Source organism: Rutidosis leptorrhynchoides, chromosome 10 (genome assembly GCF_046630445.1).
Source record: "Rutidosis leptorrhynchoides isolate AG116_Rl617_1_P2 chromosome 10, CSIRO_AGI_Rlap_v1, whole genome shotgun sequence".
Classification (NCBI taxonomy): domain Eukaryota; kingdom Viridiplantae; phylum Streptophyta; class Magnoliopsida; order Asterales; family Asteraceae; genus Rutidosis; species Rutidosis leptorrhynchoides.
This window is the reverse complement of record NC_092342.1, coordinates 114,223,473-114,249,885: the sequence shown is the minus strand read 5'-3', so window position 1 is coordinate 114,249,885 and position 26,413 is coordinate 114,223,473. Positions and strand designations below refer to the sequence as shown.

The 26,413-nt window shown below is 35.4% G+C and overlaps 1 protein-coding gene across 1 annotated transcript; it reads right to left on the bottom strand.

The window, feature by feature from the left end:
• Positions 1-17,682: 17,682 nt before the first annotated feature.
• Positions 17,683-18,543, bottom strand: LOC139870549 (uncharacterized). The gene has a single exon (XM_071858334.1). It carries the CDS (start codon positions 18,541-18,543, stop codon positions 17,683-17,685), a length of 861 nt encoding a protein of 286 aa, XP_071714435.1.
• Positions 18,544-26,413: the final 7,870 nt, after the last annotated feature.

Genomic DNA, 26,413 nt, shown 5'->3' with positions numbered 1-26,413 from the left:
ACAATCAAACACATTCCAATACCGAATTCGTTACTCTATGCAGAGAAGGACCATTCATATGTTTAGAAGAAAATTTGTTGAAAAATCGAGGTTACGCTTATGTAGCTATGGAAAACCAAATTGAACGACTCTCCTATGAGTCGACTAAAGCAGGTCTCTGAGAATTCTATCTCACAGGTAAGTATGTACAGTTTTTATTTTAATTTTATTTATTTACTTTTAACCTTTTGAAAGTAAACGCTGAATCGTTCGCTATAAAGTATTAAATTGATATTCAATAAAATTAGGTATAATAAATCGAAATTATTGATAACATACAAAAATTTAATTCATCACTGCGAAATTTACCATTTATTCATAAGGTATAAATATCTGTAATCAATCAATTCAAAATATTTCAAAAATTCGTCAGGAGTGAAAATAAGTAATATAGCCGAAATTACTTTACCCAATAAAGGGACGTATATTTTTGTTAATATTTGATTGATTAAAGTGGGATAAAAGACCAAAAAGATTTTTATTTTTACCATGTTTTTAAAATTAATATTAATTTATTAATATCGTAAAAAAATTAAAAAAAAAATTAATATATAACTATGTTATTTTAAATATAAATTTGTAAAACCAATGTTTAAATATTATTAATATTTATATGAAATTTTAATATGCATTTTAAATTTAAGTTTGGTGTGAATTTAAAAACAAAAATGTACTTTATTTCATTAAGTTAAAAATTTGATATCTAAAATTCATCGTAAGTTGAAGACTAGGTCGTTACCCGAGGGCGGATCATTATTTTTAATTTTATTGATCTAAAATATGCCAAAAACATTTAAAAACCCCAAAAATCTTGGCTTTTAAAACAACGCTTTAAAATGACAAATTTTAAAATTTTGTCGAGGGACGAACTAGGTCAATGTACCGAAATGCCCTCAATCTAAAAAGAAACAAAATTTTAAATTAATTAATTATTTGTTTTATAAGTAAAAGGTTTTTATAAAAAAAAAAAATACCCCATGCGATCGCATGGGGTTTACACATCCAACCCATGCGTTCGCATGGGCTAGAAATGCTGGGCAGAAACAAAAGGCAGACGAGCTGGTTCTCTGTCTTCATAACACCCACACACACATACACGAAAACTCTCCCAAACACTCTCAAAAATTCGCGATTTTTCATCAAAATTCACCAAATTTCTTGCTATAATCCGCTCTAATCATGCGTTTGTTCCGAAGTTTTTCAAAGAAGGTGACGATTTTACCACTAAAACTCTTTAAATTCGAATTATAGTGTTCTTGAGCAAATTTTTACCTAATTTAATTTTGATAATTTCTAGTGTAATTAGAGTTAAATTATTCATATATTATGCATGTATAACCTAGATTGATGCTATTTGTCATGATTTGAAGCCTTAAACTTCAAAAATTTTAGAAATCTAGGGTTTGTGTTCTTGAGCAATTTGGAGTTTTTTGATATAAACAGGTTATGGCCGATTTTGGTTATGAATTATTGATAAATTAAGTAGTGTAACATGTTTAGGTTGCTAAATGATCCAAACCTTGATCCTAAACCTGATTTTTGAGCATCAAAGTGGACTTTTTAAGTCTAAAATTCATAAACTTGATTATTTTGATATAAATGCCATTTGAAACTTGTTTAATTGCTAGTAATGGTTATTTTAACATGTTATTTGAGGTGAATGCTTATGAACTTTGTATACCTTTTCATATATGCTTATTTGAAAAATTGTAGAATTGATAAAAATATGAAAATGAGTATAAGTTTAATATGGATTAAACATGTTATTGTAATTGTTTTAATTTGTTATTTTGCTAACACTAATGCATATTTAGATGCTCAAATTTTGTGTTTAATGTGTTTTGCAGAGAAATACAGATACGGACGGTGCATCATCGTCTAGACAACCTGAACAAGAACCTGATCAAGAACCACAACTGGAACCATAACCTGAACAACAACAACATTATGATCAACACGTGCCATACTATGAACCAGAACCACAATTTTTTTATTACCTACATAATATTTCCCGTTCACCATGTAATAGAACACTCAAGAATTCATGAACAGGAGTTACATCCCAATCTAAGATTTGATAGAAGCTGGAGAGATTACCCAATGTACCAACGTAACAAATTTAAGCTTTGCACCAAAAATGTGGAAATACCAAGGGTAATAGATTGGGAGCCTTTGGAAAGGGTCAACCTAGCTAACTCAGTTAGGCTATTACTAATCCAAAGGTATGGTAACTCTTCTTTTCCTGACTGGGAACATTTATTTACCACTCGTAGGCCTGTATATAAGGAGTGGTGTGTTGAGCTAATGAGTACTATAGCCTTAAATAAGGATGTAGATAGGTTAGACGATAAGACTTTTCTTAGATTTTTACTTGGAGGTAGGATGTACAGGATGTCCATGATAGACATGGCTAGGGCTTTACAGATTTACACCCCCGCTGAATTATTATCACCTGATTGTACAGCTTTAATTTATCAAGGTGAGAGGGTAGATAGAGATTTTGATGCTAATTCCATATGGAGGCGTATGTCAAATTTTAATGTGTTTACACGGGGAGGAAGACACTCCTATTTAGATATTAATAAGGCAGAACTTCGCATAATTCATAGATTTTTAGCAAAATCGATTACACAAAGAGGTAGAAACAAGGAGAAAGTGACCCTAAACGATTTATTCTACCTTAAGTGCATTCGAGACACTAGAGGCTTTGTTAATATCCCCTACTGTGTTGGGTATTATTTATCCAAAGTTGTGGAAGGTATACAGGACGGGGGAATTATAGGAGGAGAAATTTTTGTTACTCTCATTGGAGAGTATTTAGGTGTAGATAGGGAACACGGGGGTCTAATGATGGTGGTTGAGGAACAAACCGATACTATAGGTTCGTAGGTATATCAAGGTGCAAAGGTATTAAAACGGAGGCACAATATGCCAATACCATATCAGGGCACCCATCCACAGGTAGAGAGGGGTTCGGATGAGGAGATGGAGGAAGCATATGACATTAGGGATGTCATTAGGGATAGTTATACTGATGTCTTCCAGCATGTAGATGAGGTGGAAATGAATAACCAGGCTAGGCATCATCAGTATGATCAGTGGAGAGCCACGGATGAGTATGAGCAATCTAGGCGATGCCAACACGATAGCTGGCAAGTTCATCAGCACCAAATCATGAGCCAGCTATCATATCAGGTACCACATAACTACATCCCGACTCGACCTGCTTTCTATCCACCACATCAACCTGACATGCGACCACCCTTTAACCTGTACGACCCCAATCAAGCCTATCAGGACACCTATCACCAACCATGGAACCCGAGAGATGATATGAACTGGAATCCCTATCCAAATCAATAGTGCTCCATTGGTGATTTCTTATCTTTTATTATTTTTATCTATTTATGTTAAACATTTAACATTTTGATACTATTATGTAATGTTTAACATTTTTATTATTTTGTACTAATATTTCATTTTTGTAAATTGAAAGTGGGATATTAAGTCCTATTTCAAAATACCATGCATGTTTATATTTGTATTGTATGTATTTTATTTCATGTACACAACAGGGTAAAACAGCGAACTTTCAAAGACTGGCATTAAGTTCAGCAAAAGCAACTAATTTTGAAGAAAAGATGCAAAATAAATGTGATATAACAACTGCAGGAATGAACAAATGATGTTCACCATTTATCATTCAAACAAACAACAATATGTTTATAAACTTTGGTAAAATTTAATCATTTTTCTACGCTAATCACCCTCAATAATTTAAATTGTTACTGATTTCTTTCAAATGAGGGCATTGCAAGATCTTAAGTGTGGGAAGGGATTAAATTCTTTCGGTTTAAAAAAAATTTGACTTATACACTTGGTTTAATAGCCAACGTTAAACTTTACTAGTAAAGCAGTAGTTGTATTAGAATCTAGTGCTCTCTGATAATAAAGAACAGCCCTAATCTTATATACTGACTACCCACTTCTAGTAAAATTATTAAAAAATTTCAACTAAATGAACTCAAAATCATGTTTATACATATTTATGAACGATAAAACTAGATATTAACACCGAAATTATTGTTACCTCGAAAAGGACATAAATTGAGAAACAATCCAAAACGCTTGAATTCATTTAAAATGGAATAGAAGAGAATAAAAAGGCAAAGAAAGAAAAATAAAAGCCATGTGTGGGAAAAATTTACCAAGTTATTTAAAACATATATCACATATTTTTGTACAAATAATTGAAGTTACTTTTGTTTTGGACGATATTAATCAGTTTTACCCAGTTTATTGTAATATAAATGAAATATAAAAGGAAGTAAAGTCTTCCGAGAAAAAGACACGCGCTTCTTGATTTAGGTCAGGGAGTTATCGTCTAGACCAGTTGTAGAGTCTACGAAAAACCTTGAAAAGTTTTCTAATCAGCTGAAAATCCACGGACCTCAGCATCAAACAGGGTCGCCATGTGGTCAGACTTATCCTAACCATGAGAGGATCTGTCTCGTACAATGGGGGCACTGTTCAAATTAGCTTATAAGACTAATGAATCAGATCCCCAGAAAGGATAATCTCCTTAAAGATTAAAAATCAGCTTTTAAGCCTGATATTACTCAATCCTTGAGATTGAACTTAAAGATTGAGAATTCAAACTCATGAAATTCGATGATATCTATACTCGATCTTGAACGAGAAAATATTTTGATCAAATTACAAACCGATTTGTTTTCTGAAAACCCATTTTCAATGCATTCATTACCATTGAACGTAAAATCCTAAGAATTCACCAGAATTCTTTAGGTCACATGAACCAAATCGGGTGTCAACCGTAAGAACGGTGGTTGCATAGCATGGTCGAAGACAGGACCTTGTGCCAGACCGAAAAACTATAGGGTGATCTTTACTATTGCTCCTACAAAGGATAGTAATTGCATTCGACACGTTGTGGACCATGAACATCTGCATGTAATTAGACATTGCCTTAACAGTTGCTTGTTCAACGCTTTCCTTTACAACCGGACGGTAGTTTACCGAAAGGTAATATACGGAGCTAGTATACTGGACGTGTTGCTTTCCTAATACAAGGTTAGCATGTGGGTGACACAAAACCACAAGTTTTGAGCTAAAATTTTCAAATCTGAAACCCACAAAACCCACAAAAACATTTTGCAAACACCGGTGAAGGGTTATTCCGGAAAACTTATCTAGGGTGAAAGCTAGATTGAATTTTTAAAAGATCAAATGTTTTCATAAAGATCCAATTTCCTAAAGGATCTAAATTTTTATAGTCATGTGGGACTGTAAACCACATCGTTATTATCATTGTTCATACCGCCGTATCAAAATCGCTGATGTACAAAGTGTGAAGAATAAAGAAGTGATTCGAGTAAAGTTTATATTCAAGTTCTATATTGCTTAAGGGCAAGCAACGCTCAAGTGTGGGAATATTTTATAATGCTAAAAATGAACACATATTTCATAGCATTATCCTTCAAGAAAGACAAGCTTTTAGTTGCAATTATTCTATTTACAAGTGATATTCGTTTAAATAATAAAAGGTGAAGACAAAAGACAGATTCGACGATTTGAAGATGCAAACGACCAAAACGCTAAAAAGTACAAAGTACAATCCAAGTGGTTCAAATTATTGGTGAGAAACGTCTAAAAATTACAAGAGTACAAGCCGCAAAATGCAAAGTACAAGATATTAAATCGTACGAAAGGACGTTCGAAAATCCAGAACCGGGACATGAACCAACTATCAATGCGCGACACAACGGAACTGAAATTATAAGTCAACTATGCACATGAATATAATATAATATATATAAAATTATATATATTATATTATATTATTAAAAACCGCCGGCAAACTAGAAAACAAATAATTATGAGCTGTCCCAGGTGGCCATGCGATCGCATGGCCTGGAGGAACAAATTCCATGCGATCGCATGGAGTGAAAAGTGTGCCCAGGTCCTATAAATTGCAAGTTTGGGCGACGAGTTTAACACACCTTCATCATACATCTCTCTGATCACTCTTTCAAATATATTTATATTTTTAATTATAATCTTAATATTAAGTTAATAATAATAAGGTTATAGTGGCGAATGTTTTAAGTTTGTAAGTCGAAATTCTGTACGTGTAACACTACGCGATTAGTACTCATTGTAAGTTATGTTCAACCCTTTTAAATTAATGTCTTGTAGCTAAGTTATTATTATGCTTATTTAAGCCGAAGAAATCGTGATGTTGGACTAAATATTAAAGACGGGGTTATTGGGCTTTGGACCATAATTGGGGTTTGGACAAAAGACCGACACTTATGGAAATTGGACTATGGGCTATTAATGGGCTTTATATTTGTTTAACTGAATGATAGTTCATTAATTTAATATAGAGATTTACAATATGAGGTAATTATAAATAACCACATACACTCGATCGGATACGATGGGCGGAATATTTAAAAATACTAATAATTGTTCATTTAACTGGACATGGGAATGGATTAATAGTCAATGGACTCATTAAAACAGGGGTGGATTACATACAAGGACACTTGGTGTAATTGTTAACTACGTATTAAAACATTGGGTTACACGCAGTCGATAACCTGGTGTAATCATTAACAAAGTATTAAGACCTTGTTACAGTTTAAGTCCCCAATTAGTTGGAATATTTGACTTCGGATATAAGGGTAATTTGACGAGGACACTCGCACTTGATATTTATGACCGATGGACTATTATGGACAAAAATCAGATGGACTTATCAAATAATTCAGGACAAAGGACAATTAACCCATGGTAATAAATTAAAATCAACACGTTAAACATCGTGATTACGGAAGTTTAAATAAGCATAATTCCTTTATTTTATATCTCATCGTACTTTTATTTACTGTCATTTTAATTATTGCACTTTTAATTATCGTACTTTTAATTATCGCATTTTTATCGTCATTTACTTTACGCTTTAAATTAAGTTATATTTATATTTAATATTTTACATTAGGTTTTAATTGTGACTTAAGTTCTAAAATCGACAAATCGGTCATTAAACGGTAAAACCCCCTTTTATAATAATAATAATATTACTTATATATATATTTATACAAATATAGTTTAAAATAAATATAGCGTTAAACTTAGCTGACTCCCTGTGGAACGAACAGGACTTACTAAAAACTACACTACTCTACGATTAGGTACACTGTCTATAAGTGTTGTAGCAAGGTTTAGGTATATCCATTCAATAAATAAATAAGTAACTTGTGTAAAATTGTATCGTATTTAATAGTATTTCGTAGTAAAATATAATCTATTTAGTACTACACCTCGCACACATCAAGGCACCCCAAAAATGGCCTAATAAGCACTCATTTTTAATGTTTCACTATCTTTTCCGTTGAGAGTGCCGATGTTAGCATTTAGAGTTAGAACTTGACCTTGACATACATTTCAAGGCCAATGGTTAGTAAGCGCCATACGTGCTGTAGGTGTGATACTCCTTCCGAAATCATTCTGAATAGAGAAAACAAAAACCATCTGTTTCTGTTTCCACTCCACGCATTTAAACCGACCAACTCACACCATAGAGTTGATGAATCAGAAAATACTCACCCCAAAATTCACTATCAAATACGTTACCCTTTCCACCCTCTTTCCTTTCTCATTTCAAAAATCTAGAAATTCAAAGAGATAGATCGACTAAGTTTACTTCAAACACTTGTCGAAAAATTCTGAAATTCCAGACTGTTTTTGATAGGTCAAAAAGACCTATTTATGGTGACATACCTTTCTCTCTGGGCACAAGAAGAAATAGACAAAGAATGAAGTTGGGATATGCAAAAAAAAAAAATAAAAAAAAAAATAGTTGAGCAAAGTCTCAAAAATAAAGAGAAGAGAAAAGTCTTCAAATAAAAGCATATATTCCCAAGAAAATGAAGATTGTGACCAGGAGAATTGCAGAAAAGAAGCAAAGTCTTCGCTGAAAATCAGCACCCTCTAAAGGAACTCTTCAACAAAAATAAAGTAACATCTTATCTAGAAAAAATATATCCTCATGAAACCAAAATCTATCGAATCTTTCTAAATTTCAATGATTCAAAAATCACCCTTTTCGCCATATCAAAACCTCCGTTTTTCTCCGCAAATCAACCTTTAAACCCGTTCTTCCTCTTGAAAGAATGATTAGGGAGAAGATCAGTGCCGTCCTTATCTAACCGGTGGAGATTTGATTCTTGATCAAGCCTATGACAATACTTGCAACATGAATGGCTATGAGCGAATTCACTTCATAGATTGATAGGAAAGCCAAACACTTGGGTGATTTGAGTGACCCGTGTAAGGAAGCTAATGTCGTGTAACATCCCCTCATGCTTGCAGAGATAGTTTCTATCCCCTTTAGAAGACGGTTTGTCTGATTTTGCTCTTATAATAAATAAAAAGCCACTTGAATAATAGAATAGAAACCTCAGGAGCATCCTTGAACTCAAAATAAAAGAAAGGTTTGCTTGAGGACAAGCAAAGTCTAAGTGTGGGATATTTGATATCAGCCAAAAAGTCACGTTTTTACCCCCGATATTGAGCCCTAAAACCATAAAGTTTCAAAATTTATCACCAAATAATCTCTTTGTTGGTTAATTTGGTATATTTAGTAATTACAAAGGCTATGTTTTAAGAATCACTAAAAAATAATGAAAAACGAGGAAAAACGATCAAAACCGGCTAAGACGATTAACTCGCATTTAAATAACTTATTTTATAAATTTTGAAAAAGTTTATTTACTTAATCTCATGTTGTAGGATATTCAATTACGAACGTGTGGGCAAAAGAATCGTCAAAAACGGAGCTAAAACGAAGATTCTAGAGCGAAAACGGTAAAAGACAAGATACGATCCAGCAAACCCCTTGCCAAACGGCTTGCATAACGGCTTGCCATAATGGAAATGGCCTGCCAGCAAACGGGCACCAAAAATGGCTTGCCCGAGCAAACGGGCATCAAAAACGGCCTTGGCAAACGGCTTGCCAAACCCCTTGCCAAACGGCCTGCTAAACGGCCTGCCAAGGGTTTTTCAGCAATTTAATTACAATTTTGCCACCAAGCATTTCCTATAAATGGGGGCTTCATCCCATCATTTCAACACACCAATTCTTCACTTGTCTCTCAAATATCTCTCTATAGTCGCTCTCTAGTGATCTATAGGAGATTAGTTCTCTCTCTAGATTCTAGAGAGAGAAAAGTACAGAGATTAGGAAATGTAATTATCTCTCTATTGTCGCTCTCTAGTGATCAATAGGATATTAGTATGTAGTTAGTAGTAGAAGCTATCGAGCATTATAACGCTACGGATATTATGAAGAAATGCAAGTGTTATTCTGCCAACATTATTCGGTAATATCTATCCTTTCTTTTATTAATTTATTATAATATTCTTGTTCGATGTTTGTGATTTATTAATATTAGAAATGGTTATTGCCATGATGTGTGAGTAATTGCTTGATTGTTTGCCATGATTTAATAATGTTAGTTAGGGATGATTATCGTTTCGTGCTCGCTTTCTGTCTATGATATTAAACCTCGTTATTATCGTCCTTCCACCAATAAACGTGATTAAAACCTTTTATAAAGTCAACATTATAAAGGTAATTAGTTATCCGTGTTTATACATTGGTCAAGGTATGAACCCATTGAAAATACTACAAAGTACATGGGGAATTACCGTAGGACCAGATCAAGACATTGGTCAAGAGTATGAGACTCGAGGAAATACTGTTGCAACAGTAGAGTACAATGTTGATGTACTATAAGACCACTTGAGCATGGTCAAGGTTAGAAGCTATGGAACCACTATAAGTCTAGTACATGGTGGATAACTAAGGGATTTATTGGGTAGATTTAAGTAAGGGCTGGTTTAAATCATAAATGGGAGTTTAACACACTACAATACAAACTAAGCTTATAAATCTTTAAGGATGACTGAGAACTATCAGAGGTTCTAATCTGTCTAAAAACCCTTAGATTTTACCAAACCATTGACAGAAAGGAATTCGAAACACAATCATAACCACTCTCTTGGGTGATACACTAATGTGTTAACAAAGGTTGGATATTATATATATATATATATATATATATATATATGGTGATGCTACTTTATTCGTGCGACCAAGGTATGCATTGCATCCAAGATAGGCTGCTTATATCCTTAAACCGGATAAAGCGTCGGGAGTTGAGCATAGTCCATCCGATCAGAATCTTCAAAGCCTAGTTCCTCGTGACATGCTAATCGGGAAACTGCTTAGTAAGGAATCTAGTGTTCACACCAATGTATATCTATCCAAAGAGTGGCTCATAATCGTCCAGACACTACGTTATCTTAAATCATGGTGAACCACATCTTCTCTATCCTTAGCTGTTGCATGCTAGCTAGCTTATTTTAATTATATTGCTTTAATATTTTAAATACAATTATAAATCAAATCAACCCAACTATTGCCTTTACACAATTTGATATTCCGGATAAAGTGGTGTCTAGAATAAACCGGTTGGACTTGGTTGTTGGATTTTCCGAACAGTCGCCAATTTATTGGGACCAAAAGGATCCCGCCTCTCCACACAAGGTGTACCTGGCCACTAGTCATGGATACTAAATTGTTTACAAACCAAATCTTAATTACTAAATTATCTAAATAAGCCCCGTTTCAAATTCGACCGCTAAAGGAACGACCTTAGATCATATTTGCCCTTGTTAACCCATTGGAAGGAATAATAGATTTAGGCCCAGCATATATAAATTAAACAATCAACTTCTTCTGTTGATATCCTGAATTGATGTTTTGTGACCTAACGACACCGCATAAATAAACCGTCCGATTCGGGCATATCACGATTCACTCGCGTTTAAATTACCTATTTAATATTTTTTTTAAGATTTTATTTAGTTGATCTTATATTGTAGGATATTTTATTACAGACATCTGGGCTTAAGAATCGCTTAAAATGGTCAAGAAACGGAGAAGTTAAAGCGAAAATGGTGAAAATTCGACCCCGGCAACTACCCCACACGGCTCGCCACTTCACCAGTGTAGGGTACCCGGGTTGCCCAACATTTTTCCCCACACGACCCCTTACATGGGCTGCCCATTCCACATGTGCCACCCAAACGGGTTGCCTAACCATTTTTGACCCCATACTACTACCTTACAAGGGATGCACATTCTACAAGGGTTATCCACAAGGGCTGCCAGATCAGTTCTTTAGCTATAAAAAGGAGGTGTTGGCTCTCATTTGATCAACACCCAACAACCAACACATCCAAACTTTCTCAGACACTTTTATTCTCTCTCTAGAGTCTCTCTCTATACTTTCTCTCTCTAGATTTGAGAGAGAAAAGTATGAGATTTATGTAATAGTTGGGAGTAAAACCTAGTTTAGCAATGTAATGCTCTGTATATTTTGAAGAAATGCAAGTATTATTCGTCACACAATATTTATCGGGAATATCTATCATTTCTTTTATTAATTTTTCATAATGTTCTTTTTGATGTTTGTGATTTATTAATGATAGAAATGCTTATTGTCATGATGTACGAGTAATTACATGATTGTTTGTCATGATTTAATAATGTTAGTTTGGGATGATTATCGTTTCGTATTTGCTTTCTGTCTGTGATTTTAAACCTTGTTATAATCATCCTTACACCAATAAACGTGATTGAAACATTTTTATAAAGACGTCAAATAAAAGTGTAATTAATTATCAGTTTCAAGACGTTGGTCAAGAGTATAAGACTCGAGAAAATACTGCTACAATAGTAAAGTATACTATAGGATCACTTTTTACTATGTGTTCATAATTACTTAATCAAATATTCAAGTAAGCACATAGATCAAGATTAATACACGCAGATAAAACTACATTTTCAATGTGTTAGGCATATAGTATCATATGGTCTTATCTTGATTTATCATGCCTTTATTCAATTACATTAACTTGTAATGGTTTGATTAAAATAGATCAATAAGTACATGATTTAAGATTGTTACACGTCATCAAACAATAATCTTAATATGTTTGAATGTAATTTCATATGATTTTATTTTAGGGTAAATATTCATTTGGCGATATATACTTGTAACATCTAGCTAGGCATATTAACAAATCATATTGGACGGATATCTAAGCACATAGCAACTAATCACATATAAACACATAATTTTAATAAGTGTACATTAATGTACAACTCATGTATAAGAAGGAGCTTCTCCTAGTAGGACTTAATGTCATTCTTAGGATGTTTAGATAGGTTTTAGGATTGTAAAAGTCATCAAACACTTATACGATTATGATAAAGTCTTAATCATATGGTGACTAATGGTGATAATTATGTTTAAATATGAAAAAGATTGAGCCTAGTTAGTTATCATATGGAAATATATATAATATGCATTACATGAAGTTCCAACCATTAACCGTGTCAAACTATAGGTGATCATTAAATTTGTAAAATATAGTTTGATCATAGAAAATTACGGTCGATCTGCGGCATAGCCATGGTGTTGACCGTACGTTCCAGAATCTGTTTAGACTAACGAACGTGAGTATTGAGCATGAACGGTTAATCTTGCGGTCCAATCATGGTGTTGACCGTGTGCATGCTTCTTTTGTAAAATGAAACTCTTGTTTTTATGTGTTGAGTGCTTTGATCGACCGTTTGCTAGAGAAAATGTAGGTTCGTGAACTTGTGTTTTTACTTCAACATTACTTGTCAAGCACTTATGATAACTGTCATCATCAAAACATAGATCAACATTTGTATATTACGCTGGATCTTAAACCAACATAATATAATATTTTATCATATAAGCAAAGTTTATATTGATATAGTAATAGTAATTCACATATGGTTGAATAAATTCTTCGGAGTACAACTTCATAAAAAAATTTTGAAGGTAACATAAAATAACACTAAAATAAAAGTCCCATAAAAAGAGTCCACATTACTATTTATATATTGTCTCAAAATAAATTTTCCTTACTCAAAATAATACTAAAAAGTCACTGAAAATCCAATACTACCCTTTTTGTATATGGAAGTCAGCAAAACATGTACTCATAATTTTTTCTCTCACTTACTTTGTTAAGGAAGCTAATTGATTCGGACAACATATTAAATGAAGGACAAAATAGACATTTAAACAACATATCATAAATCAAACATTTTTTGTTAGGGGACACTTTTGTAGAACGGAGGGAGTAAGAGATATAATAATACATGAAGATTGTTTTCCACACCAATTATCCCAAAATTAAGAAAATTATAATATAGATAAAAAAAAACTTATCTAGTTTCCTCTCATACCTTTTCATCTCCACTTCCTTTCTTTGCTAAAAAAAAAAAAAAAAAAAAAAAAAAAAAAAAAAAAAACAAGTCATTAGTATGTTCTCCTTTCAAATCTTATCATTTCTTTCTCAATAAAAAAAACTTGAGAACACAACATAAGGGGGTATTCTAATGAATAAATCATCCTACATCGGCTGAATTAATATTTAGGTGGTGGTTTATAAGTCTAGGTGTTCCCTCCTCATTCAAGCTAGTTTTTGAGAGTGAGTTCTACACTTGAATTTATGGCAAATCCGGGATAACTCCCCTATTCGTTCCCGAGTTAGTTTCAGATGTTAGAAATACCCGTGAATTAACATGGCCTACATTACCATTCACCCCTTATGTTTTGCTTAAATGACAATATGCACCTTAACTAATGTTTGACAGTTATTGATTAAATAACTGCCATAGCAAATTAATATATACATGGGTCGTGGTTCTTTTTCCAGGATGTGCCAAGTACGTACCTTTTCTGTTTATCTAGAACACCAAATACTCAAGAGAATAATTCATCCATCATATTATTGGCATCAATACTGAAATTGATCAACCCTATTTGATTATCGCTTCATCATCAAACCCTAATCCTAAATTGATTCTTCCATCAAGTAAGTTTTCTATAATTATTATGTTATATGTGATTACATGTTATGATTGATCCTATATAATGATAAAATAATTAACATGTGGTATCAGAGCGGTTAAAATTAATAATCACAATATACATGTCATTAAATCACGATCAATGGAATGTGGATATATGTCTTTAAATTAATCGAATATGATGAACAATAAAGTAATGGTAATCAACAGTTTCATTCATTAATTTTGGAAAAACTCACGTATATCTAAACGGTATATGTTCTGATGGAATTTAAGGATAAGTTTTGATGGTTGCCATAAATTATGAATCAACTTTATTGATAGTCATGTATTCAAGATTTTCTATGTGATTGTTTAGATAATCAATATGTTTAATTTATATCTATAAAGCAATCAGAAAATCGGTATGCCAATATGATCAAAAGCAATTTTACATGGGAAAATCAATTTCTTTAATGGCGCATTATTTTATCAGTTACGTTTGTTTGTCACAATTTAGTTTAATATGGAGTACAAATTATGACTATGATGATTATGATTATGATAATGATGATGAAACGTGTATGTGGATTAATTAACACATTTATGAATTAATAATTGATGTTGATTAATCGGTACATCATGATAAGTAACATTACATGAATTTGAAATTTACTTTTTTTTTCGGCGAAAGAAGAATATTATAGAATATAAAGTAGTTTTTTTTTATCAAAATGATGAATAAAACTAAACAGAGTTACAACAAGTTACAAAAAAGCATAACCATAAGGAAACAAAATCCTACAACTAGGGAATTAAACCGAACGACACAAGAGTCCGGGATTTGAATCCTATACATAAGATTGGTGACTAAAACAGAGCTTGAACGTAGTGGCCCAAATGAACACCTTGAGCTTGATTTGTCTAACAATAGAGAACCAACATGAGTAATTCCCATTGAAAATAAAATCGTTGCGGGCTAAACAAATGGCCCAAATACTAGCCGGCCCGATGAGCCTCCAAAATTTCCTATCCCCGATGCCCATACCGTAGTACCAATCGGCCGAAAAAAGCAACAAAGAACCCGGAATAACCCAATTAATATTCCACCATAGAAAAAGAGCGGACCAAATTTTGAAGGTCCACGGGCAATGAAGAAGAAGATGTTCGGACATTTCGATACTTTCTTCACACCATATGCAAAAAGGTGGATGAGTAGAAGGCAGAATATGTCTTCGGATAAGGACTTCACTTACCGGAATACATCATTTACAAGCAAGCCAATGAAATATTGCAATTTTAGAAGGGACACGATTATTCCAAATTAATTGTCTCCACTTTGTTGTATGAGAAGGAGTCGAGACTACCAATAATCTAATGGCTTCGGAAACAGTGAATTCGCCACTACATCAGGGACCCAACGAATAAAATCAAGTCCAACAGAGCACTTGAAACAATTGATTCGAGCAAGCAGGTCCACTTCGGTCAATGAGTCCAATTTGGTCAGAGGGGACATCAAATGCAAATTCCACCCTTCTTGCTCTACATTCTGATCACAAGGCCATCTAAAAAACGACACAGTAGCGTTTTGTGCAACACATAAACGAAAAAGACTAGGAAAAAGATCACGAAGCGAGTAATTGTCAACCCACTTATCGTTCCAAAAGGAAATAAGGGAGCCATCTTTTAATTGCCACTTCCAAGAGTTTATACCCACCACATTGCCGAGCTCACTGTCATTATAAATTTTTAACAGCTCGTTCCAAATTGAAGAGACTTTTAAACGTGGAGTTGAAGAAATATTATTCAATAGATTGCCGGAATAGGACTTACCAAAAGAAGTACAAACCAAAGCTTGCCAAACATGAATTTTATTATCATACAATTTTGACCACCAATTCGCAAGAAGGGCAATATTCTTTGTGATCAACGGAGTAATGCCTAAACCACCAACATCAATCGGAGTACAAACCACTTGCCACTTTACAAGGCCCGGTTTTGATTTTAAACAATCACTACCCCATAGGAAATTTCTACGAAATTTCTCGAGTTGGGTAATAACCGCTTTGGGGGCCTTATAAAGGGCCATATAATGAAGGGGCAAACTTGAGAGAACCGCCTTAACCATAACTAGGCGACCACCGAAAGATAAGCATCTACCTTTCCACCCGGCGAGCCTTCTTTTGAACTTTAAAGTAATAGGGTCCCACATTGCAATACGTCTACTTGCTACGCCAATTGGAACAACTAGATACAAAAGAGGAAAGGAACCGATATCACATCCAAAGAAATTGGCATGTGACCTCAAGTCGTTTCTTGAAACATGAATACCGTATAACTTTGACTTTGATTGATTAATCTTGAGGCCCGAAACTTGAGAAAATATATTAAGAACTTCTTTGATTCGATTTAATTCTTGTGTTGAAGGATACACAAAAATATTGGTGTCATCGGCGAATTGAGAGTGGTTAACCCTTGTGTTGTTGTCGACTTTAAAACCTTGAAGTACTCGATTTTTAAGATCATTTGAAAGAAGGCGACTTAATACTTCCGCCACCAAAATAAAAAGGAAAGAAGACAAAGGATCTCCCTGATGTAACCCTTTTAACATAACTCCTTCTTTTGACGGAGAGCCATTTAGAAGAACCGAAAAATTAATGTCGGATATGCAACATTTAATCCAAGAAATAAAACGGCTCCCGAAACCCATGTGGTTTAAAACGTCAAAAAGAAACTCGTGAGAAATACTATCATAAGCTTTTGTGAAATCAAGCTTAAGTAGTAAGAGTGGGTTTTTTCTTTTTTTTTGCCAAGTGCACAACTTCATTGACAAGCATAACTCCATCTAACAACGATCTTGAAGGAACAAAACCATGTTGATTATCACTGATGATAGTTGAAATGACCTTTTTCAAACGATTAGCAAGAACCTTTGCTATAATTTTATAAGGCGCATTAATGAGACTAATAGGACGCATTTGTTCGATCAGTTTAGAAGAATTAGTCTTTGGGATCAAGACTATGAAGGAGGAATTGAAATCTTTAGGAAACGAAGCAAAAGAATGGAATTCAGAAAACATACGTACCACTTCGTCTTCTAAAAAACTCCATCCTTTTTTAAAATACGACAAAGAAAATCCGTCGGGCCCGGGGGTCTTATTGCCGTCAAATCCGCAAATAATCTTATGAATTTCCTCAGAGTCAAAATGAGTTTCAATTGAAACAGCCTGCTGGGCTGTTATTGAATCCATTCGACAATCAGCCCAATGAAAGGCTATTGGGCCTGTGGGGAGTGTACAGTGAGCTGAAAAAATAGATTGGAAATATTGTAAAGCGTAAGCTTTGACTACATCCGGATCCTCTATCCATATATTGTTGATTTCCAACCCGAGAATAACCGACGACTGTTGCTTGATGCGAGATACTAGGTGAAAAAACTTAGAGTTTTTATCTCCTAATTTTAACCATTTAACCCGAGAATGCAGTCGTTTTTTTGCTTCGTCCCGAATTGAAATTTGATATTTCCTTTTTTTACACTTTGCAATAGTGGTTAACTCATTGGCATTTAAGTCTCTACACCGATAAATTGACTTTATTCTTTTGATCTCACTTTCACAATTAATCAAATCGGCTTTTGCTTTGTTAACTTCGCTTACATTTCACTCCCTCAAATAACATTTTAGAACACGAAACTTCATAGATAAAGTGAAAGCCGCCCATCCTTCATAATCTAAAGAGTCCCATTTTTCATTACACAAGGTAATAAATTTTTTTTGAAGCAACCAAGAATTGTTAAAACGAAAAGGTTTAGGACCCCAATCTTGCAATTTTTTTCCCAAGATAATTGGTTTATGATTCGAAAGTTTTTGTAGACCGGCTTGTAGAATCGAATCCGGAAACAAACTCAACCAAGAAACATTAACCATAACTCGATCAATACGAGACATTTTTTCATCGGGACCATCCCAAGTAAACTCTTCATTGCAAAGGGCTTGATCAATCACATTATCTGAAAGAATAAAGTTGTTAAATTTAGAAATAGCAATTGGATCAATAACTTCTCGAAATCTTTCTTCCGGGTGACACACCGAATTAAAGTCCCCCAAAAAACTAATAGGGCCCGACCATTGGTTAGCAATTGCACTTAATTGTTGCCACACAAACAATTTGTCATGTTCACTTTGAGGAGCATAAATGTTGATTATTAAGACTATTCTTTGATTGAGAGTATACCTTAATAAAGTGGCGATCCAATATCTATTACTCCAATGGTTGAGAAGAGTGAAGCAATCATCATGCCAAATTGAAAGAAGACCACCGGACCTTCCATTTGAACTTACTTGAACTTCTTGAAAAACAAAGTGTTTCCAAATTGAATTTAAGATTGGTTGTTTGACTTTTTTGACCATCGTTTCTTGAATGGCCAAGAATTGAATTTGATATTTATTAACCATTGAACCCACCATACGACCCTTTTCAATATTCCCAAAGCTGCGGGTGTTCCATGAGGCGATCCTCATGCTTTTGAGGTTTTAGTTGGCAACTCCTCCGCCGCCGTTTTATCCATGAACACCCCAAAATTGAACATTTCTTCTTTATAAGTTAATTTCTTTGTACCGATTAGATTTTGTGAGTTGTTTGCACCTTGGTCAATTGAAGTCAGCTCGTTGACTTGGGCATTGTCGTTTTTAATTTCACTTACAGTGTCAAAAATAGGTGATCCTTCTCCATCTTTAAAGAGATCATTAGAGACCTCCTTCTGTGACAAACACTGCTTGTTGTCGTTACAATTTTTCAATTTAATCCCTTCACCTCTTTTTCGAATAGCATCACAGTAGGAACGACACCCATTAACATTACATGAATTTGTAGCATTTATTTGGCAGGAAGTTTGTTTAAGAGAATGGGCAGAGGTAATATTTTTTGGAGAAAGTGGTGGGAAATCAATATCTTGAAAGTCAAAAGCAACTTTTTGAGGAGTAGGGTCAGCACCATGTGCTTCTGTATTTGTATCATGACAAGAATAAACAAGGTTTGGGAAAGGAGTAATAGAAACACCTTTTCCTTTTTTCTTGTACTTTTGTACTGAAATAGCTTTTTGAACCTTTTCCAAGGTATTATGCAATTCTGCTTTTTTGGTTTTGATATAAAATTCTATGGTGACTATGGTGATTAAATATGTAATTAATGTTTTCTGGAATTAAATAATAATTTCCTTAAGCACGTGATGCATTAATTACTTGGCGCATCGATTTATGGCTTAATCTGCGCATATGAGTTCTAGTCAATCTACCATTCCTTAAAACTTGAATTATTTAAGATATAATTTTGTTACAGTATGTATGTTTACGAAAGGCTATAGATTAACATTAGTAGTTAATCTCGATATTAATTCATAGTATGGTAATTTTTTATGTTAACTTAGATAATCGATCCAACGAACGGTCATTTGAATTAATATAAATAATTTAAGTAAAACTATACTATAGAATTGTTCAAAATGTTACTCAATAAACCCAACGGCTATTTGTGTATTAACTTGAACAATGAAATATATATTAAGCATATTTTACATGTATGTCACGTTTCTGCCTAACGGTGATATGTGATATGTACATATGTTTATTCTAGATAAGATGTCTAATGATTCAATTGTCAACTGAACCAACGAGAGGTTGACAATTGAACACAATATCTTATATACCTATTATTTTGGTGTTCATAATAGGTTTATGTTTTAATAATATGCTTGACTTTACTTATTTATATCCCAAAAATGTTTATTAGCTTTATTTGAGCATATATTTAAATTTCAATCTATGTCAGCTTCTACCTCAACTTCTAACACGGTTATTTATATGAAATTGAACCCTTGACTGGTACTAATTTCTCAACATGGATAGATTAAGTGAAACTTATTCTCGGAGTTATGGATCTCGATCACGCGTGATATGACCGAAACGGAAATTTTTATTTCGCGCGATGTCGTTATGTCGCGGTGCGTCAGGGCCGGCCACCAAGAGGGTGGGACACTTGTTTTAAATTTATATTTAGCGGGGCCTAAATCGTACTACTCGTTATTATGAGTAAGGGAAGTATGACCTAGAGTCGTATTTTTGAGATATCAGTATAATCGAACCTATATCTAAAACTTAAGATAATTATAAAGTGCAGGCATAGTTGATGATTACCTAATTTTGCGTTTTCTAGATTAAAGTAAAGTAAAGTAAATACAATAAAATTTGTAATTCAGATAAGGCTAAAACAAGTGCATGCTATGATTTCATCAGTTACTTTGCCGGTATTATGGAATGCTGGCTCATGGATAGGCAGTGACCTTGTATTTACTACACTAGTCCTAAACGCCCCTGTCATAAGACATGTCACTGGGTAATGCGTTAGGCTTGAAGATTCTGAATAGACAGCAACGTCCCTTACCCCCGACGCCCGTGCAGTCTGACTACAGGCATACACATTCAGACGGCTCATCCAATTGAGCAACTCGGTTGGGTGACGCATTAACATTCCGAAATGGTCTAAACTTTCTTAAGTATAATAGAATACATGGTTTTCCATATCCGAGAGACGTGATGGGTCGCAATGCTTTCGTTAATGATTGGTTTAGAAGATAGTTAGGCCCTTAGAAGAGTTTAACCATAAAGAACAACATGGCCAAGTCAAGCTAATTTCCAGGAAACGTTCGGTTATCCTAACGGTCCAATCCTTTATGTGTTCGAACAAATAGTTCCTTAATTAACTAAGAATCCCTCAAGCGGGGTGCAATGCTTGAGACCGCGTTATGGTGAAGTGTACTAGTCAACACTAACCGTGTTCCATGGCCTTACTTAGCAGAGGTACATCTTACAACAACCGTTGTGCTTCAGCGTGCACGTACGAAGTTTATATGCTTGGTGACTACACTAGCATGGTCTAGGACCGACAATGTACTAGGGGTCTAGTCAGATGTTTCACTAAGAAAGAGTCCTTAGTCGGAATCCAAAGCTCAGTGGACTTACTACAATCGGTGTGCCTCAGTCAAACTTACGTTGTATCCGATAGACTTCTCTTACCAAGGGATGACACAGATAGTGTACTCTGAATTGGGGTTCGCGACTTCCCAATAACAGAGCCAATAACTACGTTCTATTAGTTGGAAAAGCGATTGAGTTCAAAGCATAATCGGAAAGCATTTTGACAACATACACAAGCCATAATATAATTTCGGCATTATAATTGATTACGTCATAACATACACTAAAGATAACTACTCGCTAATCATGGCAACAATATCGCAAAGCATAATAATGGAAGATATTATAAAAAGACAAGGGATAGAATTACCAGTAGATTAAACGAGTTCTGAATACAAAAGTGACAACTTCATGACTCCAGACCGCTCCTAATACAATCTTCGGCGTTCTTCTCCGGGTACTAGGTTTCCCGCACGGAGTCGAAGACCTTGAAAGTATAACTAATATTGTATAAGAGAGAGAAAGAAGTGAATTGAAGTGTGTGTTGAAAATGAATGACAAGTGCCCTTTAAATAAGCTTGATTTTTGCCTGCAAACGGCTGGCAAGCCGTTTGGTAGGCCGTTTGGCCAGCCCGTTTGCTGAGGCAGCCCGTTTGCTGAGGCCGTTTGATCTGGCCGTTTGGCAGGCCGTTTGGCAGGCCGTTTGGCCTGCTGATTCCCTGGATCGTAACTTGATTTCTTGTCTTTCACCGTTTTCGCTCTATAATCTTCGTTTTAGCTCCGATTCTCACGATTCTTTTTGCATCATCTTTGTAATTACTTGTTCTTAAATTCTAACCGATGAAGTGGGTATTTTGCCGATAAAGTTCGAATCTTTCTTGTTTTTGGGCCTTAATACCGGGGTGAAAACGTGACTTTTTAGCCGATATCAAATATCCCACACTTAGACTTTGCTTCTCCTCAAGCAAACTTCTCGTTTTTACTTCAAGAAATCTTTTCGGAGTTTCTTTTCTAATAGCCTAAGCGGTTTGCTTTTTATTATAAGAGCGAAAGATAAGGTGAGTCATTTATGTTAGGATTGAAACTATCTCTGCAAGCATGCGAGGAGGTTACATGACTTAGGCTAGCTTTCAAGGGTCACTCAAATCACTCAAGTGTTGGGGTTCCCTATAGATCTAAGAAATGAATTTTCATTCATGGCCTGTCATGTTGTACTCATCGTCATAGGCTTGATAAAGACTCAAATCCTTGCTACTAATATGAAAACGGTAGTAACTATAGCTTATAGGCCATTTGTCAGTGTTGGAACGGAACTTTGTAGTGGTGGTGAAGTTGTTTTAAGGGGTGAAAAGGGTAACATAGTCTCAAAAGACTTTTATTTTGGAAAATTTTAGATAGATAGGAGTGCTGGTATTTTTGAGAAGCACTTTTGAACTATACTTCTTTTTGAAGCGATGGGCGTTTGTGGTCAAGTTCTTCTTCGGTGTTTCTCTTTATAAGTTCTGCTCCTTTTCTCATATCTAAAATATATTTTTTTTGTTTTTTTTTGGAGATTTCATCTCGAGAAACTTTTTGCCGGTAGACTTTTTCAAGACCTTTAGTGTGATACTTGAGAAGTTTGTAGCATCGGGTTTACAGAAGGAATCTCATTTTCTGGATTTTCGATTGATAGTAGAGATGATGTGGATGAGGTAAAAGAAATGGAAGTATGAGCGGGTTGTTTTTGACAAATGGCTAGCTCTTCTGATTATAACCGAATCACATTTTGCAACTTGGAAATGCAGATCTAAAGCAAGTTCTGATTCCGAGCACAGACATCGGCACTCTCAACGGAAAATAGCGAAGCATTAAAGATGAATGCTGGTCATATTTGGGTGCCTCACCATAATCAATTTAGGTCGATAATGCCTAGTCATGCAATGCTCTTTTAGAGATTTGGTTCATCCTAACAAGGTTTCCACCTTACTTAAGCCTTATTTTTATTTACAAACGTTTCAGGTTTTCAAAAATACTTTTTCGAAAAGGCTTTCTTTTGTTAAAAATTTGAAATTTGGCTTAAAAACTTGGAATCTTTGTAATGGGTTATTTAAATATAGCATAAAAAGGATTATACCATCATCCCACACTTAAACGAACATTGTCCTCAATGTTCCTAGTGTATCCCACACTTAGGAGTTTTAATTGAAGATTTGGGATTATTCGTTTAGTGTTCATTTAGGTGTTATCCCACACTTAGTGATAAGCTAGGATGTGGCATAGTTTAAATCTTGAGCTAGTAGCGAAAAGAAAGAAATACCCCTAGCAGATGTGGTTGCTTGACTAGCTTGCTGGCTTGGAGTTTTCGGCCTTTATTCATCAGCTCACTTGTCATCCTTTATTCTTTTACTCTACTTTATTGCACGTTTTGCCTCCCGAGAAGCGCTTTTGTTTAAGGTCGTTGGCTCGACCGTAGGGATGCTCTAAAAAGCAAACATTCCTCGCTGATGGTTGTGATCTTGGTCTTCTCGAGGGAATGTGAGTCTTGGCGGGTAAATCCTGAGAAAGTGTCGGACCAATAGTGGTAGAAGATCTGGTACTTCTCTTGAAGATCTTCTGAACGATAAGTAGTGTGCAGTTTCGGCTCTTGATAAGTCTTGAAGTTTGATGAGAATATGATCTACGGCTCTGCTGGTTGACCCATAAATGTCAATCATAGAGGCAGTGCTGGTGGTGATTGTTTCTCTGATGGGATGCTCATTTCAGAGGTCTTCAAACAATGTTAGAAACTGTATCTTTAGAATCTCGATGTCTTCGGAATGGTGATCTCCACAATAAGAGTCTGTAGCTTTGCACAGATTTGTTAAAAGACGAAGCTGAAAAGAAGTGAACAGCAATCCTAATCCGAGCATTAATGTCACCGTCTTTGAGTATATCTCCCGACATCCAGCTTTAAATGTGAAACTAGGATCTGTGGATTCGTAGAAGATACGTGATATCTACTTCGTAACATAGGTGGCAATGTTGACTCGATCTGGTTCAAGATGAGAGAACGGATTGTTTCGCCTTACGTCCTCCGTAACAGCGTCTTGTAACTCTTTGATAATCAGATCAGCATGGTGATCAATTGTTACGTAAATCACTAGTCTGTCTGGTGTGCTTTCGAAATTATCTCTTTCCAAGAGAGCGAAAAGGCTGTGAATGTCCTCGATCATTTACAAATCAGAGTGATAAGTCGGGCGTCCGGTGGAAAGATCCATATGCTTTTGGATGAGAGTCAGTAGTGCTCGTTGGTTTCGTGAGAATGGAAGTGCAGATCCTGCTAAGGCGTTGTAGACCTTAGTGTAAATGATCTTCTGATCTCGACAGAATCTTGTCTCAAGAATAGTGCGAACCACTGAATTGTGCTCTCGTTGTCTTTCTTCTTGGTAGATATGACCGTGAAGAGAATTTATAAAGTCTTGAATGCGTTCTTCTAGGATTTCAACATCATTATCTTTTCTTCGGAGTTAGAGGTTGTGTTCTTCTCGGATAACCATAATTCATTCTGTTAAGCGTAGCGAAAAATCAATGGTTGATTTTCGGATGGCTTTGAGAATATCTTCAAATTCATCGGTATCATTGATGAAAGTTATCATGTCTGCGTGTGTAGATATAACCGGAATCCAATCTGAAGAAGAGTCCGGCTCCCTTTGATCTGGTTCAGTTGGAGAGTGTGAGTTATTCAGAATGTCTTCATGTTGCTCTACCTCATCATCATCGGTGTATTTTTCTTCTGAGGATGCACCTGATGAACGGGTTTCTTCAGTATTCTGATTCTCCAATTTGATACTTGTAGGATCAATTTCTATATCCTTGACCTTAGCCTTGTCGGCCTTCTTCTTTAAGCGAATGATTAAACTGTGATCTGCTGTCTCAATCCTCATTATTTCTTCATGACGCTTAATGCTTGGAGCGGGTATTGTCGCAGTTTCTTTTACATCTTCCATTTCCTCTTCCTCTTCAGATTCCTCCTCTTCCTCTATTTCTTTGCTGGGATCCTCTTCTTCCGTTTCTGGGTCGTCTACAGACTGTGATTCGACACCCATCTCGATATCATCGGCTGATGGTGAAGACTCGTCATCGGAAGTGATCCGTCTGGTGGAAATAGAAAACATCTCTGCTTGTCCAGAAAGATCGGTTGGTCGGTCAATTTTGAAGGTAACGCTCTCCCCATGTGATCGTAAGATCAAAGTTTGATTGTACACATCAATGACTGTCCTAGCCGTATTTATGAAAGGTCTTCCTAACATTATTGGTGTGTGTAGGTCTTCCTTGATATCCATTACTACGAAATCCGTAGGATACAAAAATTTGTCGACTTTCACCAAGACGTTCTCAACTATGCCCTTAGGATATCGAATTGTGTGATCGGCAAGTTGGATTGTCATTTTGGTTGGTGACAAGTCTCCTAACTCTAATCTCTTGTAGAGAGAGTAGGGGATTAGGTTGATACTTGCTCCTAAATCTGCTAGCGCATGAATGGTTCCAGATTGGTAGATTGAACATGGGAAAACGAATCGGCCCGTATCTCCTAGATTTGGTGGTAGAGAGTTCCTGAGTAATGTAGAGCATTCTTCACTCAGTAAAATTTTGTTAGAGTCTGGTATCCTCTCCTTTGTAGAGAGAAGCCTTCGGATGTATCTCTTCTGGTTAGGGACTTTGGACATAGTGTCCAGGAATCTTCCATCAAGTTTGAAGGAATCAAGCTTGGATGGTTCTTCTTATAGCCTTCCAGGATAGGGTACACGAACTGTAGTTTTCGGTATCAACTTCTGAGTATATGTTGATTTGTTCTTAAGCCTGGCTGACCTTCTCCGCGGTTCTTCCTCTGGGATTACGGAATCCATTTGTTTTGCTTCTTCTATGTGGGGATTTTGGATAGTATTACTTGGCAATCTTCCATGCGATCGGGTTTTAAGGCGTTGTGATAACTGTCTGAGCTGCGTTTCCAGGCTTTTGAGCAGAGCCAATTGGTTTCTCATTAGTATCTCCGTCTGATCTTGCCTGGCTGCAGTTCTCTGATTTAGCTATTGTTGTCCTTGAATGAATTGAGTCAACTGATCATCAGCTCCGAGAGTGGGGTTAGTTGCTTTCGTAATCTGGGTGGTAGGGGAATTTTCCTCAACTGGGGTATCAGTGAGTGGAAGTGGTTGATCGTAGGTCAATTGAGATTGTTGGGATGAATAAGGTGGATAGCGATAGCGAAAAGGTTGATTGCTTCGCTGAAATTGATTAACCCTAGGTTGTTGATTGAATCCAGGATTTGGTGGACGAGCTGGGTATTGAATGTAACAGACCGAACCGTCGGGGTTTTCGTACTCAACTTGATATTCTTCAGTGGATTGCGGATTGGTACAATTTACACAAGCCTGAGCTTGGTTGACCTGCTGCGGCTGCGTCT

Excerpts from the sequence above, each read along its gene's own strand:
- LOC139870549 (XM_071858334.1), bottom strand. The coding sequence starts at position 18,543 with ATGAGGATCGCCTCATGGAACACCCGCAGCTTTGGGAATATTGAAAAG.